Below are 21,695 nucleotides of genomic sequence, written 5' to 3'. Positions count from 1 at the left end.
TTAATTTTACACACCATGTTAAAATCTAATTTCCTGCTAGAAAATAATGGGATACCTGTATTGATGCCACCCGCACCTTAATAAGATTTTATCAATATTTTTTTTCCAGAAGCCTGTTAATGTCCTCTCTTTATACTGATGTAAATTTGCTGGTAGATTTATGTCACTTTGGGGAGTAATATACAATCCGCCAGAGAAGGCTTACAGTAGACGACCAGCCAGTAGACTATAATTTGTACAGGTACACTGGTGCAGAGCAACATGTGGTGCAGAATTATCTGCCTGTGCTCGAAAATGGAAAAATGTCCCTCCTCTCCACTCTCTGACCAACCATCCAATCAAAGGAACAACAAATTTACACTGTTATACAAGCTGTACACTCACTACTTTACAATGTAGCAAAGTGTAATTTCTTCAGTGTTGTCACATGAGAAGATATAATAAAATATTTACAAAAATGTGAGGGGTGTACTTACTTTTGTGAGATACTGTGTGTGTGTGTGTGTGTGTGTGTGTGTGTGTGTGTATGTATATATATATATATATATATATATATATATATATATGTGTTACCCTCTAGTGCTGGAAGTATAAATAGTTTCTTTTTTTTGTGTTAGTCTAGGTAAATTTTTGTCTGTGTTTTTGTCCTGGGTTGGAGAGAAATCCAGGGAGAGCTGGATGACTCACAAGCAGCATCACTGAGACGCCCCCCCCCCCCCTACTTCTCGAATGTTCTGGAACCTTCTAGAAGAATGGGAGGAGAGGCAAGGTGGAGCTGCCTGGAGTATTCTGAGGGCCCTGACCAATTCCCAACAAGGGTTTGCAGGGGGCAGGCCCCCTTACATACATTGGGTGAGCCCAGCTGGGGCGGATTTGTTCAGGTGGAAGCTGAAGATGGAGTGTTAGGCTGTCATGACCTTTGAGAGAGCTCCCCAGTCTGGGGGGATGACCTTGCGCCTGGGTTCGGGTGCTTCCCAAAACCATGAAGGTGTCTTTGCCAGGAGGCACTGGAAGCAAGGAGAGGACAGTGGGAGAACACTGCTGGGCAAGTCTTAGGAACAACAGGGGCAGCCAGGAGGGCTGGTGAGTGACACACAGTCAGGAGGACTGGGAGGCACGCCTGACAGGACTGGGATGGAGCAGTCTGGGATGGGTGCAGAGCCAGTTTGGAGGATTGTGGTGGCTTTAGCAGTGGAAAGGAGCAGCTGCAGCCAGGAGGGCTAGCAGGGCCTGAACAGGGATGTGCAGTCAGGGGAGGCAGGTGAGACAGAACATTAAAAACAAAAGAAAAAAACGATTGAACTTTGAGGGTTGTAGTATGGTCCTACCCCAACACTGGTCAAAATTTGGGGCTCCTGGAACCTATGGTTCCGGAGATACGGGGCTCATCGTGCAGCCTGTCAGAAGCTACATACAGAACAGCCAGTTCAAATACAAGCTGGTACACTCTGTTTGCAGCAGACTTCTTGTCAGAGGCACTTGAGACTTGAGGCTCTTGTCAGAGCCTTCTTGTCAGAGGCACTGTGCTCAATGGACAGCTTGGAGCCTTGGACCAATGGTAAAGTGCCATTGGCCCCAGTTGTCCAATAAAAGTGCTGCAGTGGAGGCTGTACTCTCACTGCAGTGTCATAGAAGGGGGCATATGTCTAAAAGACACATGCTACCTTCCAGACCAGCACTCTTAACTAGAAGGAAAAAACATGGGTTTATGGGTATAAGATTTACCCATAATCCCAAGTTTATCTCACACAGTTAAGAGGGAGAATGAGAATCTTCTACTGCTACAAATGTATTGTTTTAATCAAGCTAAATCATATATTATTATGCTATATGTTATAACATAATAATTTATTTTTTATCTATTTACTGTGAAATTACTGGTTTGAAGTTATCGCTCTAAAGTTCACGGGGTATGTAACCTGTGTGTATCTGGCTCTGATACTAGCCAGTGCCTCACCAGCCACTGACCTCACTGCACGTCCCTGGCCTGAAGAGGTGGTACTGGGAGCAGTAGTCACATGTGGGACAGCTAGCACTAAGGACTACCCATATCTGCAACACCATAGGGGCCCGCGGTCCCTGCCTGCAAAAGGCATTTTCTTTGGGTTCTTTGGGTTTCTTTCCTCCAATCACTACGTTCCAATGTAGCTTTTAGGCATTGATAACCATACCTTGTAGTAGCTGACGGTTCTGTATTTCAGGATTGCTGAATATTAGTAATCCAAAAATCCAAAATAAGGCAGAAAGCTCAGTACTGTCTATTCTTCCTAAGAGTGGGTGTCCTGCAAAAGCACACTGCCCAATGGTGAAGGAAGACAAAGAGAACTCTAAGGTAACAGCAAAAGATGTGCAGAAACATTGATTAATTTACCTAAGGCTGGCCATACCCAAACTAAATTTTTGAGCAGTTCACCAGGGCTCAGCCAAATTTCAGTGTGTTGTCATTCCCTCTGAAACTAAGTCAATCGTTTTATTGGCTTCTGGTAAAGTCACATGTTTGAAAAATGTTCCCAATTAGTAGCTGCATCTGCTGATCAGTGTATTCCGACAACTGTAGGTGCCACTCTCAGAATACAATGTCCTAACAGTGGTGATTTCTCCATTCACCACGATTGTGTGGTTGGAGAAATCTTTTTTTTTTTCATTTAGCCCACTTCTATGTGCACCTTTGTTAAAGGGCTAGTTATAAATTGGGGTGCTTGACATTTTTTGTAGCTTGCTCACTGGATTTAACATGGGGACACATTGGATGCCTTCAGCTGCGATTGTGCTTTTGCTGAGCTTCCAATGTTTCCCTTGGCCTTTAAAAAGGGGTGGGCTCCCTCCAGGCACATCTGCTTTTGATTTATCCACTGCTATATATACTCCAACATGGAGACTCTCAAACATAGAGTTAGAACTGCATGGGAGCCTTGGTGCGGCGTTGCAGCTTCCACATGTATTTGAAAATGTGTGCAATTAAACCCTCTGTTTTTAATGTGTATTGTTAGACAGGGTCAATTTGATTTTGTTGCAGGCTAGCTGGAAAGTGTGCTGGAAAATCCTTTGTTTTTGGTGAAGTTGTGCATTTTTACTCAGGGTTTTTCTACCAGCAAGATCCTCTGCATAACCATTAATAAATAATTAAGTCCATTTGCAAGATGCCTTAAAGGTATACATGGTACTGTTTCCTAAGGTTACTGCAGGTTTAAAGCATACTCAAAGCATGTTATTTGAAAGTTGTCTGTATTTTGAATATTGCCCTTCAAAGTGGTAGTAAACTCTGTACTACAACTTGTACCTACAGGTAAGCCTATAATAAGGCTTACCAGTAGGTACTGTGAAAATCTCCTAAACTTATACAGTTTAGGAGATATTCAGAGTGCATGCAGCTGATGACATCATTGGCGCCTGCACTCGCTCTGAAGGTCCGGGTTACAGTGCTGGAAATGGAGGATCTGGCCAATCACATAGCCAGAGCTTGTGAACCTGCAAGACAGACAGGGGGAACATGCAGGGACGATCCTAGGGTCACAGACGCCTGGGTGCAGAAATATTTCTGGCGCCCCCACGTGGGCATGATCATCTTACCAACTCCTCCCCTTTACAAATGTTTCTATGGCAATGACTCAAACACAGAGATGCTTCCCTAAGAAGTCTTCGTTACCTTAGGATCCTCCCATGATCTCTTAACAATAAAGCAAATACAGGAAGAGCTTACACTAATGAGACCTGGAGGGGAGTGTCTCTGATGCACACAGAGAGGGCTTCTGTTAGAGAGTCTGTTAGAAAGAGCACCCAGACATAGTACAGGAGATAGCCAGAGACTGTAGACATGATAGAAGAGATGGTCAGAGACTGCAGACCTAGTACAGGAGATGGTCAGAGACTGCAGACATACTACAGGAGACGGTCAGAGACTGGAGACATGTTACAAGAGATGGTCAGAGAATGCGGACATATTACAGGAGATGGTCAGAGACTGCAGACATAGTACAGGAGACGGTCAGAGACTGGAGATATAATACAGGAAATGGTCAGAGAGTGCAGACATTATACAGTTACAGTAGGAGAGGATCATACATTGTGGAGTAGCTTTGTTGATGAATTATTATTTTAGATATCATTCTTCCTGATACAGAATTATATATTCTAAGAGTTTATACATAGTTTGGTCCATATATGGATATTTATGCTCCCTCTAAGCACTCTGTAAGGCGGCACAGTTTATAAGGAGATTTTTTTTTTTTAAATAAAAAAAAAAAAATTTTTGATTATTTGATTATTTACAGACATATATTTCATATTAGGAATAGGATCATTCTTTTATAAGTGTTGATTATTTTGAATAAAGTAGTAGTGGTTATAGACCCCCCTGGGGAGGGGTATGGTATTTTATGTAGGATACACTATTGAGATATATGCTGATTTCTGATTTATATTATGATTTATTTTATTAGATGCGGGGATTGTTCTTAAATATTTTTACATCTTCATGTACTATTATTATAATTATGTTAATCATACTATTTTAAAAAATTTTTAAAATTTTAAAATTTTATAAAATTTTTTTAAATTATTTATATATAAATTTTTTTGATCATGTATAACATATGTTTTTTATATAATCAATTCAACAGGCTGACAATGTTAAAATTTATTTATGAGATGCGATATGGTGTCCTCTTTGATGCGCAGCTCTGTCCTGGGTTAGCAGTATAGCTTGGTTCACTTACGCAAATATTACATTTCCAGATTGGGCTATTACTGTTAGTTAATTTCAGTTTATCTCGGACTGGTGTGACTGATGTTCAGCGCCGTTCGCTGCTGTTTCCTCACGGCTGTAGTCTATCACTAGTCTTGTCGGCGGTCCCAGGCAAAATATATATAGCACATAGAGCATCCGTCCTATTAGATCCCCCAGATGAAGGCACGTGATCCCTGTGCCGAACACGCATAGGGGAGGGGCAGGACAGAGCTGTCAGCACAGAGGAGCAGAGGACTATACACCACACCGCACGCCATACGAGTTTTCACCTGCATATCATACTCTGGATAGGATGGGGCACTCACGCACCCACACATTGTGAGTACCTGTCAGAGAGTTCCCTTGGGCAGATGCGCTGTTGGTGGGCATCGCGGCGCGCGTCGGCAGGCGCGCGCGCCCGGTGTTTGGCGCCAACCTGCCTATTTAGGCCATCTGCACAGGGGGCTCGGTGCTGTCCGATCTTCAGCTTCCTGTGTTCCTGCTTCCTGCTTCCTGTTTCCTGTTTCCTGTTTGGTTCCGATCTCCCGACCACCGGCCTGTCTCTGTTTCTCCTTGTTTGCTGCCTGCCACTGATCCCGGACCGTCCTGACTACGAATCTGCCTGCTCCTCTGTACTGCGTTGCCCGCCTGCTGCCGACCTCTGCCTGTGACCGACCAACCCGCTCCACTCCTGCTCTGCACCCACTGCCTGTGCTCCAGTTGACTGGTGATCTCCATAACCATCTTAACCGGGATCTTCCTGCAGCTACCCGCCAGGCTCTCATACCACTCTGTGCTCCCGTGCCTCCTGTCCATACTACCAGGGGCCGGTAACCAGATACGTAAGGGAGGCCTCCCCCTGCTACATCGGGCTCACCTGTCTGCTACGCACAAGTCTGACAGTATCGGACAGCCATGTCCGAGCCCGAGCAGGGAACCTCCCCCATGGAGGAACTGTGTAGACACCTGGTGGGTCTCACGCAAGCTGTGAAGAGCCTCCAGGAAGGCTACACAAGGCTGGAAGAACAAGTCCAGGTCCTGTCAGCTCCAACCCATCCACAAGCTGCTTCATCGGCCGGAGCGCCATCTGCGCCCTCAGTAGTTATGCTACCTCCAGAGCCTAAGGTACCCGTACCCGAAAGATTTGCTGGGGACCGCAGTAAATTTCGTGCCTTCCGCAATGCCTGCGAGCTATACTTCGCCCTGCAACCTCGCACTTTTTCCTTGGAGGCGACCAAGGTGGGCTTTGTGATCTCCCTCTTGTCTGGTGAACCACAGACCTGGGCTCACCGCCTCCTGGAACAGAAGTCTGGAGCACTGGACAACCTTGATGCCTTTTTCACCGTCATGTCCCAGTTGTATGAGGATCCTCAGGTAACAGCGACTGCCGAAGCCGCCCTGCACGCCCTTCAACAGGGGCGTAGAGCCGCAGAAGACTATGTGGTGGAATTTAGGCGGTGGAGTTCCGACACTGGTTGGAATGATGCGGCTTTACGTTATCAATTCCGCATGGGGTTGTCTGATCCCTTGAAGGATGAGTTAGCACGGGTCGGTGTACCCCAAACCTTGGATGAACTCATCAATCTGGCTATTCAGATCGACCGACGCCTCAGAGAGCGTCGCTCCGAGAGGTCTACCAGCCAATTCCGCCCTACCTGGATGCTACCCAAGGTTCCAAGCTCTCCCAGCCAGTCCTTCCCGGCACCAGCCACATCAGTTCCTGACACCTCCGAACCAATGCAACTCGGGCTATTCCGCCCTTCTCTCGATCCAGAAGAACGCCAACGCCGAAGAGTTAACAATCTCTGCATGTACTGTGGGGAGCCTGGACACTTCGTGAGGTCTTGCCCAAATAAGACACGTAAGTCGCTTAAGTCGCTGTCCATCTCTTCAATTTGTGCACCTGCTTTCTCTAAACCTGTTAATCATCTTGCTCTGTCTATCACCCTACAGCTTCCAGGAAAGATTATTCCAGCTACAGTCATCATTGATTCAGGAGCCTGCAGCTGTTTTATTGATCTGACCTTCGCTGCCAACCATCACATTCCTCTTCAGTCCAAAGTCCGGGGACTCTCGGTACATCTCGCAGATGGCTCCTCTCTTCGCTCTGGCCCTGTCACGCAGGAAACCATTCCTTTGTTGGCCACCATGGGCCCTAACCATCAAGAACTTCTGCGCCTGGATGCCATCTCCTCTCCCCTTTTTCCCATCATATTGGGGATGCCATGGTTACAGGCCCATAACCCCAGCATTGACTGGTCCAGTGGAGAAGTCAAGTTCTTGTCTCATTACTGCCGACAACACTGCTTACATACAAATTCTGCTGAGTCTACCCAATTACTCTGTTTAGACACTGAATCCGAACTTCAACAGGTGGTCCCTGCACCCTATTGGGACTTTCTGGACGTCTTTAGCAAAAAAGGAGCAGAGGCCTTACCTCCTCACAGGCCTTACGATTGCCCAATCGAGCTATTACCTGGAGCAGAAGTTCCCTTTGGAAGGATTTTCCCACTGACAGAGCAGGAGCTGGATACTCTAAAAATATATATCGACGAGAACCTGAAGAAAGGGTTTATCCGCCCTTCTACCTCTCCGGCCGGGGCTGGCATATTCTTTGTGGAGAAAAAGGACCATTCCTTGCGTCCTTGTATCGATTATCGGGAATTGAACAAAGTAACAATCAAGAACCGTTACCCGCTACCCTTAGTGCCCGAACTCTTCCAGAGATTAGGATCCGCAGTAATCTTTACCAAGCTAGATCTCCGTGGTGCCTACAACCTGATCCGCATTCGAGAAGGAGATGAGTGGAAGACAGCCTTTCGCACCAGATTTGGACATTACGAATACCTTGTCATGCCCTTCGGTCTGTGCAACGCACCTGCTACATTCCAACATTTTGCCAACGACATCTTCCGTGACTTTCTGGATCTTTATGTTATTGTCTACCTAGATGATATCCTGATCTTTTCCTCCTCAGTCTCAGATCATCGCAGGCATGTCGGAAATGTGTTAGCTCGTCTCAGGCAGCATGGACTTTATGCTAAACCAGAAAAATGCCAATTCGAACTTCAAAGCATCCAGTTTTTAGGCCTAATCATTTCTGTTGATGGTATAAAAATGGATCCGCAGAAAGTATCTGCCATTCTAGAGTGGCCCGCTCCCTCCGATAAAAAAGGGGTTCAAAGGTTCATCGGCTTCTCGAACTTTTACAGGAAGTTCATTAAGGGCTTCTCTACAATAATTGCCCCCATCACCGAAATAACCAGACAAGGGAATCGATTCCAGTGGTCCCTTGAGGCACAATCTGCCTTTGAAAAACTCAAGGAGCTGTTCACATCCGCCTCAATTTTAAAACACCCGGATCCTGCTCTACCATTCGTCCTTGAAGTGGACGCTTCGGAGGTCGCAGTCGGAGCTGTTCTGTCCCAACGGCAAGGCCCAAAGGCCCTTCTCTACCCAGTGGCCTTTTTCTCCCGCAAACTCTCTTCAGCGGAGAGAAATTATGATGTTGGCGATCGGGAGCTTCTGGCCATTAAATCCGCTTTGGAGGAGTGGCGTTATCTACTGGAGGGTGCAGCACACCCTATCCTGGTCTATACGGACCACAAAAATCTGGAGTATCTCCGAACTGCCAAAAGACTGAAACCCCGACAAGCAAGATGGGCTCTATTCTTCTCCAGATTTCAGTTTCATATAACGTACAGACCTGGTTCCAAGAATACCAAGCCGGATGCTCTTTCTCGTATGTTCCCTGATTCTGGCAAACCTGAGCATCCGGACACCATTCTTTCATCCGGAAATTTTCTTTTGCTTCAAGTGGATCTATTATCCCGCATAAAACAAGCTTCTTTAAATTGGACCCCAAGTTCCGGAGAGCTGGTGAGGGCCCAGGATGGTCTTTTTTGGCACAAGGGTAAAATCGTAGTCCCTGAAGATTTGAGGGTGGCAGTGCTGGAGCTCTGCCATGATCATAAGATGGCTGGACATTTCGGTGTGCTGAAGACAACGGAGTTAGTGCAGCGCACATTTTGGTGGCCTTTGTTAGTGAACGACTGCAAGAGCTATGTAGAATCTTGTACCACCTGTGCCCGGAACAAGAATAGCCGGACTAGAGCCTGGGGTCTGTTAAAGCCATTACCCGTCCCAGAAAGACCGTGGAAGATGATATCAATGGATTTCATTGTAGAGCTTCCCCAGTCAGAGGGTTTCTCTACCATCTTTGTCGTCGTAGACAGGTTAACCAAGATGGCTCACTTCCTGCCAATGAAGGGCACACCTTCGGCCATGGAGACAGCAAGGGTCTTCATTAAAGAGATTGTCAGGTTGCACGGAGTCCCATCGAACATCATATCTGATCGTGGTGTTCAGTTCACCTCACGGTTCTGGAAGGCTCTCTGTAACTCCCTGGAAATCGAGCTGGCACTCTCCTCCGCTTATCATCCCCAGACTAATGGGCAGACGGAGAGAACTAATCAAACTTTGGAGCAATACCTCCGTTGTTTTTCATCTTTCTCTCAGGACAACTGGGTCTCTCTGCTGCCAATCGCTGAGTTCTCCTATAACAACTCTCTACATTCGGCCATTAAGCAAACACCGTTTTTTGCCAATTACAGATTCCACCTGTCCTTTCTGCCCAGGTCTTTACCTGAATGTGCGATCCCTGCGGTCTCTGAGACCATGGACTTCTTTCTTTGTAACAACAAGCTCTTGCAGGATACCATGGCTAAGACCCAAGAGTATAATAAAAAGATGTTTGACAGGAAGAGGCGGGGAGAGCTCATCCTGGAACCTGGCAACCAGGTTTGGTTATCCACGACCAATATAAGAATGGCCTGCCCTTCAAGGAAATTGGGCCCCAAATTCTTGGGTCCGTTCGCAGTCAAGAAGAGGATTAACAATGTGGCCTATGAACTCAATCTACCTAGTACCCTGAAGATTCATCCGGTCTTTCACATTTCATTGCTGAAACCTGTTGTACCCAACACTTTTGCTGGTCGAAGTACTGACCCACCAGAACCCATAATTGTCGATAGCAAGGAAGAATTCGAGGTGGAAGCTATTCTGGATTGCAGGAAAAGACGCAACCAGTTGCAGTATTTGATCAAATGGAGGGGGTACGGACCAGAGGATAACTCCTGGGAGCCAGAGGGCAACTTACATGCCGAAGAGCTTCTGAGGTCTTTTAGGAGTACCCACGCTTCCAAATTGGCACAGTTGGACATCCGGAGGCTGCCCTTGAGGGGGGGGCACTGTCAGAGAGTTCCCTTGGGCAGATGCGCTGTTGGTGGGCATCGCGGCGCCTCGGCGTGCGTCGGCAGGCGCGCGCGCCCGGTGTTTGGCGCCAACCTGCCTATTTAGGCCATCTGCACAGGGGGCTCGGTGCTGTCCGATCTTCAGCTTCCTGTGTTCCTGCTTCCTGCTTCCTGTTTCCTGTTTCCTGTTTGGTTCCGATCTCCCGACCACCGGCCTGTCTCTGTTTCTCCTTGTTTGCTGCCTGCCACTGATCCCGGACCGTCCTGACTACGAATCTGCCTGCTCCTCTGTACTGCGTTGCCCGCCTGCTGCCGACCTCTGCCTGTGACCGACCAACCCGCTCCACTCCTGCTCTGCACCCACTGCCTGTGCTCCAGTTGACTGGTGATCTCCATAACCATCTTAACCGGGATCTTCCTGCAGCTACCCGCCAGGCTCTCATACCACTCTGTGCTCCCGTGCCTCCTGTCCATACTACCAGGGGCCGGTAACCAGATACGTAAGGGAGGCCTCCCCCTGCTACATCGGGCTCACCTGTCTGCTACGCACAAGTCTGACAGTACCCTCCTGAAGGGAACTGTTCATGATTTTTTAATAAATCCCTGGCGATATTATGCTATGCAGTTTCTTTTTTCTTATACATGTTACCATTGATGTTATCTGAGCGAGGTGGAGATCAGTACCAGCATACCCTATATGAGCCCAGGAGTGGCTCCAATGCGCATTTAGACACTGTTTAATTACTGTGTCACATGCTCAGAGGTGAGCGCATACACGATTGGGGGTCACAGGAGAGCACTGAAGCATGCTTTAATATGTACACCATTTAGGATGAGCATGATGATTACCAATCTTTATGGACACTATATTTTTGCACTTTATATTTGCTACTTATGAACTGGTTTGAACTGAGATGTGAACACTCTATTATTATACAACCAGCACCTGGACTTTTACCTTTTTTGCATGTTGCACTTTTGTTTATTTTTTCACAGGCGGATTGCACTTATTATTGCTTTTAGCATTTATAATTGAATTTTTTTTGATTGTTGACACTTATAGGTTTTGCAGTATTGATGTTTTTTGTTTAGCACATATTGTTTTTTATTTTTATTTACCTCTCAGTGCAGACACAATTATTTATTTATCTTCATTATACAAGAGATGGTCAGAGACTGCGGACATGACACAAGAGATGGTCAGAGACTGCAGACGTTACAAGTGATGGTCAGAGACTGCAGACATAATACAGGAGATTGTCAGAGACTGCAGACATAATACAAGATTTGGCCAGAGACTGCAGACATAATACAAGAGATGGTCAGAGACTGCAGACATGTTACAAGAGATGGTCAGAGACTGCAGACATACTACAGGAGACGGTCAGAGACTGGAGATATAATAGAGGAGATGGTCAGAGACTGCAGATATACTACAGGAGATGGTCAGAGACTGTAGACATGTTACAAGAAATGGTCAGAGACTGCAGACATAGTACAGGAGATGGTCAGAGACTGCAGACATAACACAAGAGATGGTCAGAGACTGCAGACATAGTACAGGAGATGGTCAGAGAATGCAGACATATTACAGGAGATGGTCGGAGATTGCAGACATACTACAGGAGATGGTCAGAGACTGGAGATATAATAGAGGAGATGGTCAGAGAATGTGGACATATTAAAGGAAATGGTCAGAGACTGCAGACATAGTACAGGAGACGGTCAGAGACTGGAGATATAATACAGGAGATGGTCAGAGACGGCAGACATAATACAAGATTTGGCCAGAGACTGCAGACATAGTACAGGAGATGGTCAGAGACTGCAGACATAATACAAGAGATGGTCAGAGACTGCAGGCATGTTACAAGAGATGGTCAGGGACTGCAGACATGTTACAAGAGATGGTCAGAGACTGCAGACATGTTACAAGAGATGGTCAGAGACTGCAGACATGTTACAAGAGATGGTCAGAGACTGCAGACATACTACAGGAGATGGTCAGAGACGGCAGACATAATCCAAGATTTGGCCAGAGACTGTAGACATAATACAAGAGATGGTCAGAGACTGCAGACATGTTACAAGAGATAGTCAGAGACTGCAGACATGTTACAAGAGATGGTCAGAGACTGGTCAGACTGCAGACATAGTACAGGAGATGGTCAGAGACTGCAGACATACTACAGGAGACGGTCAGAGACTGCAGACATGTTACAAGAGATGGTCAGAGACTGCAGACATAGTACAGGAGATGGTCAGAGACTTTAGACATAATACAAGAGATGGTCAGAGACTTTAGACATAATACAAGAGATGGTCAGAGACTGCAGACATGACACAAAAAATGATCAGAGACTGCAGATGTTACAAGAGATGGTCAGAGACTGCAGACATAATACAGGAGATGGTCAGAGACGGCAGACATAATACAAGATTTGGCCAGAGACTGCAGACATAGTACAGGAGATGGTCAGAGACTGCAGACATAATACAGGAGATGGTCAGAGACGGCAGACATAATACAAGATTTGGCCAGAGACTGCAGACATAGTACAGGAGATGGTCAGAGACTGCAGACATAATACAAGAGATGGTCAGAGGCTGCAGACATGTTACAAGAGATGGTCAGAGACTGCAGACATGTTACAAGAGATGGTCAGAGACTGCAGACATACTACAGGAGACGGTCAGAGACTGGAGATATAATAGAGGAGATGGTCAGAGACTGCAGATATACTACAGGAGATGGTCAGAGACTGTAGACATGTTACAAGAAATAGTCAGAGACTGCAGACATAGTACAGGAGATGGTCAGAGACTGCAGACATAACACAAGAGATGGTCAGAGACTGCAGACATGACACAAAAGATGGTCAGAGACTGCAGATGTTATAGGAGATGGTCAGAGACTGCAGACATAATACAGGCGATGGTCAGAGACGGCAGACATAATACAAGATTTGGCCAGAGACTGCAGACATAGTACAGGAGATGGTCAGAGACTGCAGACATAATACAGGAGATGGTCAGAGACGGCAGACATAATACAAGATTTGGCCAGAGACTGCAGACGTAGTACAGGAGATGGTCAGAGACTGCAGACATAATACAAGAGATGGTCAGAGGCTGCAGACATGTTACAAGAGATGGTCAGAGACTGCAGACATGTTACAAGAGATGGTCAGAGACTGCAGACATACTACAGGAGATAGTCAGAGACTGGAGATATAATAGAGGAGATGGTCAGAGACTGCAGATATACTACAGGAGATGGTCAGAGACTGTAGACATGTTATAAGAGATGGTCAGAGACTGCAGACATAGTACAGGAGATGGTCAGAGACTGCAGATATAATACAAGAGATGGTCAGAGACTGCAGACATAATACAGGAGACGGTCAGAAACTGGATATATAATAGAGGAGACAGTCAGAGACTACAGGCATGGTACAGGAGATGGTCAGAGAATGTGTACATATTACAGGAGATGGACAGTGACTGCAGACATGCTACAGGAGACGGTCAGAGACTGGAGATATAATAGAGGAGAGGGTCAGAAAATGCAGACATACTACAGGAGATGGTCAGAGACTGCAGACATAATACAAGATTTGGTCAGAGACTGCAGACGTGTTACAAGAGATGGTCAGAGACTGCAGACATGTTACAAGAGATGGTCAGAGACTGCAGACATAGTACGGGAGATGGTCAGAGAATACGGACATATTACAGGAGATGGTCAGAGACTGCAGACATAGTACAGGAGATGGTCAGAGACTGCAGACATAGTACAGGAGATGGTCAGAGACTGCAGACATGTTACAAGAGATGGTCAGAGACTGCAGTTCCTATGGACGTTAGTAGATAATGGCCGATCGGCCCTCTCACCTGACCCAGCGATACAGCAACAACGGTTCCTCTGATCAGGAGTCAGCTCATTCTGAATTGCCCGTGGCGACTCCGTTGGGTAGAGCCCAGATCTGTATTCTGGCAATGACTCCATTCCTTTCTCCGCCAGGGATGGCGCCAGGCTGTGTGGCTTTCCCTCTGGTGGCGCAGGGCAGCGGAGTTCTCTCTCTGATGATTTTCCCTCAGCACTGCACTCTCCCTCTGGAGTCCTGGGTGTACTTCCCTGAAAGCTTTCCCGGGCTCCTGGCTCTCTCTCTCTCCCATTCAGCTGAGCATGCTGTGTGGGCTGCAGTTTCCGTGTTACAGTGGGGCTGCATGTCCTCGGGACTACATGTCCCACAATCCTCTTCTTTGGTCCTTTTTTGTTCTTCCCTGGCCGATATGAAGGCAGGGGAAGAAACATAGTGCGCCGCTCACTAGTACAGCAGCGCACGCAAGGAGGAGAGGGAGAGGGGAAATAAGCCCGCGGCTGCAGTGGCGTCACTAGGCTTGGTGTCACCCAGTGTGGTAAAACATGGTGTCACCCCCCCTCCACCAACTATAGTCGCCCCTCAGTACAGACCCCCCTCCACTAAGTATAGACCCCCCTTCGTCAGTGCAGACCCCCCACTAAGTATAAACCCCTCTCTCTGTACAGACCCCCCCATCAGTATAGACCCCCCAGGACAAAACACCCCCCTCTATTAGTATAGACCCCCCCTCAGGACAAACCACCCCCCTCCATTAGTACAGAACCACCCCTCCTCCATTAGTACAGACCCCCCAAAACAAACCACCCCCCCTCCATTAGTACAGACCCCCCAGAACAAACCACCTCCCTCCATTAGTACAGACCCCCCAGAACAAACCACCCCTCCTCCATTAGTACAGACCCCCCCAGAACAAACCACCCCCTTCCATTAGTACAGGCCCCCCCAGAACAAACCACCCCCCTCCATTAATACAAACCCCCCAGAACAAACCACCCTCCTCCATTAGTACAGACCCCCCCTCCATTAGTACAGACCCCCCAACAAACCACCCCCCTCCATTAGTACAGACCCCCCCCGGCCAAACTACCTCCCCTACATTAGTACAGACCCCCCAGGACAAACCACCCCCCCTCCATTAGTACAGACCCCCCAGGACAAACCACCCCCCTACATTAGTACACACCCCCCAGGACAAACCACCCCCCTACATTAGTATAGACCCCCCAGGACAAACCACTCCCCTACATTACTATAGACCCCCCAGGACAAACCAACCCCCCTACATTAGTATAGACCCCCCAGGACAAACCCCCCACATTAGTATAGACCCCCAGGACAAACCACCCCCTACATTAGTATAGACCCCCCAGGACAAACCACCCCCCTACATTAGCATAGACCCCCCCAGGACAAACCACCCCCCTACATTAGTATAGACCCCCAGGACAAACCACCCCCCTACATTAGTATAGACCCCCCCCAGGACAAACCACCCCCCTACATTAGTGTAGACCCCCAGGATGAAACCACCCCCCCTATATTAGTATAGACCCCCAGGACAAACCCCTCCCCCTACATTAGTATAGACCCCCCAAGACAAACTCCTCCCCCTACATTAGTAGCTCTCAGCTGAAGAGTAGAGGACAGTGTGCAGCCGTGCCGCCCGTGTGGAGAACAGAGCGTGTCAGGCTTGGGCAGCAGGCGGGAGTGAGACACAGGAGGAGGAGAACTGGAACACGTTGGGCACAGGCATGGGCCTCCCCCCCAGTGACGTCACTGCGCGGCTGGTCTCTCATGCAGAGACAGCTGGTCCGATCTCATTTCGCTTTCCTCCTCTGACAGGAGGAGGAGGGGGGATGGGCTTCGGCAGGAAACACAGCGGCAGCGGCGACCAGCAGAGAGAGCCACCTACTGACAAGGAGAGGAGGAGGAGGGAGGGGAGCACTCTGGCGCTTCAGCGCCCCCAACTCTGTGGTGCCTGGGTGCATTGCACCCCGTGCACCCCGTCCAGCATCGGCCCTGGGAACATGTCAGCCCTCTCAGTGGTGACTTTACAGCGCTGGAGGGCTTCATTCCAAGGTGCGATGCATACTAGCACATTGCCTTGCAGGTTTTTTTTTTTTCTGAACATCGGCGGTTTACAACTGCTTTAAGCTGCATAATGCATCCTTTTAAATTCTGTGGAACTCTTCACTGGTCAGTTGTGTTATTAAAAGTCCTGTTTGCTATTGAGCCATTGGCTATGCTGCTCCGATCTTCCCCTACAGTCACTGGGATATCTGTGCACCCCATTGTCGAAAAAGTGTCAATGTATGCGGGCGATACCCTTCTCTATCTTAACAATCCCAACCAATCCTTGACAGCTGCCTTGACACTTATTGACTCCTTTGGTAGATTTCCTGGTGTTAAAATCAACTGGGACAAATCAGTGCTATCTCCCTTAAATCAGACGGGACCCCCCCCCCCCCCGATCTGCCTGTCCCTCTCCAGTGGGTAGACAGCCTTAAATACTTAGGTATCCAGATCCATAGACATCTACCAAGTTATATGGAGGCCAATGTTCGTCCAGTCCTACAGCGATTCCTTCAGAAATGTTCAATCTGGAAAAACTTGCCACTTAAGCCAGAGGGTAGAGTAAATTTAATTAAAATGTCCTTCCTCCCTAAGTTTTTATATGTGTTTAGACACACCCCCATTAGTATACCTAATTATTTTTTTATTAAACTTGACCAAGCTATCAGCGCCTTTGTATGGCAGAAGTCAGTCCCAAGGGTGGCTAGACTCACGCTCCAACTTTCATTGTCAGAGGGGGGCCTGGCACTACCCCATTTTAAGAAATAATATTGGGCGGCTGTCCTGGTGTCAGTGAGGTGGTAGTTTACCCAGGATCAATCCAACCCGTCGGTGAACCTAGAGGCAGCCATACTGGGATCCTATTCTGAACTTAGCAACCTGGTATATCAGGGGCCTAGATCCAGTACACAAATTACCACCCCCATGAGAAGGCAGATCTCGAGGCTTCTGGCTGAGCCACAAACATTCTCTCCTTATACCCCCTATGGGGTAATCCATCGGTGTCTCACCTGGGGACTGTGCCTGATCCACAGCTGTGGGCCCGACATGGTGTGAGAACGCTACGTGATATCATGCCTGAGGGGCGTTTACTCTCCTTCGGTGAGCTGAAGAATAAATTTGGGCTTCCCCATGGATGTACTTTAGGTTCTTGCAGCTCCGGCATGCGGTTCGAGCGCAGTTCCCGGGATTTATCACTGTGGCACCCAGGGGCGGACTGATAACTCATGGGGCCCCTGGGCAATAGGAGATTATGGGGCCCCCAGGCAATCAGAGATTATGGGGCCACACAGTATACACACACACAGTATACAATCACACAGTATACACATACACGTACACACAGTATACACAGACAGATGCAAAAAAAACAAAGATTTATACATACTGTCCCTGGTTTTACTGAGGCTGGCAACCCTGATGGGGTGCCCGAGTGGCTCAATGGTCAGTCCGCCCCTGGTGGCACCCCATTCAGTTGAGAGGCTTCTTACGGCCCGCATTATAGATAGAACACTATCCTCTATTTACCTCCGACTCACATGCACGGGTGGTGCTGGGCCTAGAAAGGCATTCCTGGCTTGGCAGCATGACTTACCGGCCCTGACGGAGGAGGACTAGTCCAAGAGCCTCCAACAGTACATCCCTCTTATGATCTTGGCTAGGGATCGATTCATACAGTTAAAATTCCTTCATAGGGTATATTATACGTCACAGAGACTATCGGTTATGTATCATACCTCCGATGATGTGTGCCCAAAATGTAAAGGGGAGGAAACTACAAAAACATGGTATGGTTGTGCCCGCGTATACAGGAATTTTGGCAGGCGGTGGTTGCTGACATGAGCTCAATTATTGGGGTGCCCCTTAAACTTGATCCCTTGGTTCTGTTACTGGGCATGACGGATAACCTACCCACTACCACTCACATTAAATTATTTATCTTTTACACTGCATATTATGCTAGGAAAACAATCCTGCTTCAATAGAAGGAACCTGGATCTGCCTAGGACTTCTGCCTGGAAGGAACTAGTCAATACGACTCTCCCATTATACAAGCTGACATACATGGGTCGTAATTGTCCGAAGAAATTCTATAAAATCTGGTCGGCATAGGTGGAGGCCAGACGCCTTACAGTGTAGCCTCCTGCAGTGGTCCCCCTTTTCCTTTTCCCTTTCTGCCCCCTCCCCCGCCCCACTCTATTTCATGTCTCCTATTTCCTCTCTCACCCCTCTCTCCTGTTCCTAATAAACCCATACACCGCTTCCACTGTACCCCTTGCTGGTCCAAAAAGCAGCAACTGCTGTGCTATTGACTGTTTTGTTCTGAGACAAGCCTGAAAGGCTCCTTTATTTTCCTTCTGTCCAAATGAAACTCTTGTAAGATGAACTTAATGTGTTCTGATGGTATTTTATAGACTTAAACATTGTCTTCTAATGTCACACCTGATGTTATTCACATGTAACCTGATGGGTATTGGTTTATTAGAAACAATCAAATCTAGCAGAGTTTTCCATATAGTTCATTCAGCCGCCATTTGTGTAAGATTATTGCCTTGAAATTGGGATGCAAATTGTTATTAAAAAAGCTACTAGATCAATGACCTAACTGATATATGGATACCTAAAACAATTATTTATTATGCTACTTTTTTACTTACTTGCAACGTTTGGTTTTCATTACTTATTTGAGGTGACTAATGACAAACTAGTACAAACAAGTACATTACAGTTATTATTTTCTGTGTATACTTACGAATGTTGTGTTTTCAGGGAAGTCACCCTAAAAAACAGAAAATTGCTATATTAGAGAAAGGATGCTTCATTTGATCTGTCTGTCTAAAAAAGTACAGAGTTTATTAAAAAATTCATACTAATGAAAATGTCATGTCATCTGACCTGTTTGCATCCAAAACAATTTTCTTTTTTCCTGCTAGAAAATAATGGGATACCTGTATTGATGCCACCCGCACCTTAATAAGATTTTATCAATATTTTTTTCCAGAAGCCTGCTAATGTCCTCTCTCTATACTGATGTTAATTTGCCTGATAGATTTATTCAGGGCTTTTTTTCTCAGAGAATAGGTGCAGGAACTCAACCATGCCCGCCACACACACGTACCTGCCAAATGGCATCAAATAGTAGCTCTTCCCTCTGCATACAACCCCCTCCCTCCACTGCCCTCATTTTCTCCCCCCTCCTTAAAAGCTCTACCATCTGTCATATGTCTTACCTTTGTTGCAACATTAAGCTGAAACACCTACCCGGCTGTAGTACCTCCCAGCATACTATACTATACTACAGTCACTTGCAAGGGAGATCATGCAGTAGGAGCATCAACAACCCTGGATTTATGTCACCTTGGGGAGTGATATACTATCCGCCAGAGAAGGCTTACAGTAGACGACTAGCCAGTAGACTATAATTAGTACAGGTACACTGGTGCAGAGCAACATGTGGTGCAGAATTATCTACCTGTGCCCGAAAATGGAAAAATATCCCTCCTCTCCATTCTCTGACCAACCATCCAACAAGGCTGCAGATGACACAAGGCTGCAGATGACACAACAAGGCTACAAACGACACTGAAAGGCTGCAAATGACACTACAAGGCTGCAGATGGACACTGATAAGGCTGCATTGATGGGCATTTAAATCTAAGTTTTTTTTCCTTAAAAAGTTTTTTCCTTGAAATTCCCTCCTAAACTTGGGATGCGTGTTATACGCTGGCGCGTGTTATATGCCGATAAATACAGTATATATAATGTATATGTAGCACCCATTAGTAAGGAAGTATAGATAGTTTATTTTTTTGTGCTAGTCTAGGTAAATTTTTGCAGGCTTGGCTGGTAGCCAAGCCTGTCTGTGTTTTTGTCCTGGGTTGGGGAGAAATCCAGGGAGAGCTGGATGACTCACAAGTAGTATCACTGAGACCTCCCCCCTACTTTTCGAATGTTCTGGAACCTTCTAGAAGAATGGGAGGAGAGGTAAGGTGGAGCTGCCTGGAGTATTCTGAGGGCCCTGACCAATCCCCAACAAGGGTTTGCAGGGGGCAGGCCCCCTCACATACTCTGGGTCAGCCCAGCTGGGGAGGAGTTGTTCAGGTGGAGGCTGGAGATGGAGTGTTAGGCTGTCATGGCCTTTGAGAGAGCTCCCCAGTCTGGGGGGGGGGAGGGGGGCCTTGGGCCTGGGCTCGGGTGCAGACGAGACCTTCCCAAAACCATGGAGGTGTCCTTGCCAGGAGGCACTGGGAGCAAGGAGAGGACAACGGGAGAACACTGCTGGGCAAGTCTCCAGGAACAACAGGAACAGACAGGGGGGCTTGTGAGTGACACATGGTCAGGAGGACTGGGAGGCACACCTGACAGGACTGGGATGGAGCAGTCTGGGATGGGTGCAGAGCCAGTTAGGAGGACTGTGGTGGCTTGACTAGTGGAAAGGGGCAGCTGCAGCCAGGAGGGCTAGCAGGGCCTGAAGCATGGACGTGCTGTCAGGGGAGGCAGGTGAGGCAGAACAATAAAAACAAAAGAAAAAAATGATCAAACTTCAAGGGTTGTAGCTCAGCGACCTTTGGGAGGTAGGTAGCCAAAGTACTACCCCAACACTGGTCAAAATTTGGGGCTCCTGGAACCTATGGTTCCGGATATACAGGGCTCCTTGCACAGCCTGTCAGAAGCTGCATACAGAGCAGCCAGTTCAAATACAAGCTGGTACACTCTGTTTGCAGCAGACTGAGAGGATGAGCTCACAGTGCCTCTGACTTCTTGTCAGAGGCACTGTGCTCAATGGACAGCTTGGAGCCTTGGACCAATGGTAAAGTGTCATTGGCCCCAGCTGTCCAATAAAAGTGCTGCAGTGGAGGCTGTCCTCTCACTGCAATGTTATAGAAGGGGGCATGTGTCTAAAAGACATATGCTACCTTCCAGCCCAGCCCTCTTAACTAGAAGGAAAAAACATGGGTTAATGGGTATAAGATATACCCCTAATCCCAAGTTTATCTCACACAGTTAACAGGGAGAATGACATTTTTCTACTGCTGAAAAGGGACTGTTTTAATCAAGCTAAATCATATATTATTATGCTATATGTTATAACATAATAATTTATCTCCTTCCCGCAGAGCGTACGCAGATGTGCGGCCTCTGCTTTCGGGGGTTATACCGGCTGCAGGCCTCATCCCGGTATCGTTTTGTAGAGTGGGCGATCGGCTTTCCAGGGATAACAACCGATGCGGCTAAAAGCCACTTGGCTGTTATCCCGGAGGAGCAGCCTCCCGCCGCTCTGAACGGGGCTCTCGTCCCACCGGGAGACCCGAACGATGATAGCTAGTGACAGACTGGAACAAATCCGGAAAAGGCTTCGTTCCAGTCTCCTGATTGTAAACACGGAAGCGACGTCACAACGTCACTTCCTGTTTACTCGGCTGCCAATGGCGCCGGTTTTAAAAAAATATACAGAATCGCCGAAAATGGCAATCTGAATACTTTAAAGTGCAAAGGAGGGATGGGGGGGTTTTAGACCCCCCATCCCTCCATAAAGAGTACCTGTCAACACCTATTACTGTCACAAGGGATGTTTACATTGCTTGTGACAGCAATAAAAGTGATCAATTTTTTTTTTAACACAATTTAATAATATAAAAATAAATAAAAGAAAAAAGAAAAAAAATTTTTTAAAGCGCCCCCGTCCCTGTGAGCTCGTGCAGCAAAGAAAACGCACATGGAAGTAGCGCTCGCATATGTAAACGGTGTTCAATTCAC

General features: G+C 47.3%; 1 protein-coding gene across 2 annotated transcripts in view; it reads right to left on the bottom strand.

The window, feature by feature from the left end:
• Window positions 1-21,695, bottom strand: part of CXCR5 (C-X-C motif chemokine receptor 5) — a 68,995-nt gene that overhangs the window by 20,964 nt on the left and 26,336 nt on the right. For both annotated transcript variants that reach the window (XM_073602446.1, XM_073602445.1), the window contains one exon: window positions 18,691-18,717. In XM_073602446.1, coding sequence (XP_073458547.1) covers window positions 18,691-18,717 — 27 coding nt within the window. The remainder of the gene's footprint in view (window positions 1-18,690; window positions 18,718-21,695) is intronic.

This window comes from Aquarana catesbeiana, linkage group LG10 (assembly GCF_042186555.1).
Source record: "Aquarana catesbeiana isolate 2022-GZ linkage group LG10, ASM4218655v1, whole genome shotgun sequence".
Classification (NCBI taxonomy): domain Eukaryota; kingdom Metazoa; phylum Chordata; class Amphibia; order Anura; family Ranidae; genus Aquarana; species Aquarana catesbeiana.
The sequence above is the reverse complement of the archived record's forward strand: the minus strand, read 5'-3'. Positions and strand labels throughout refer to the sequence as shown.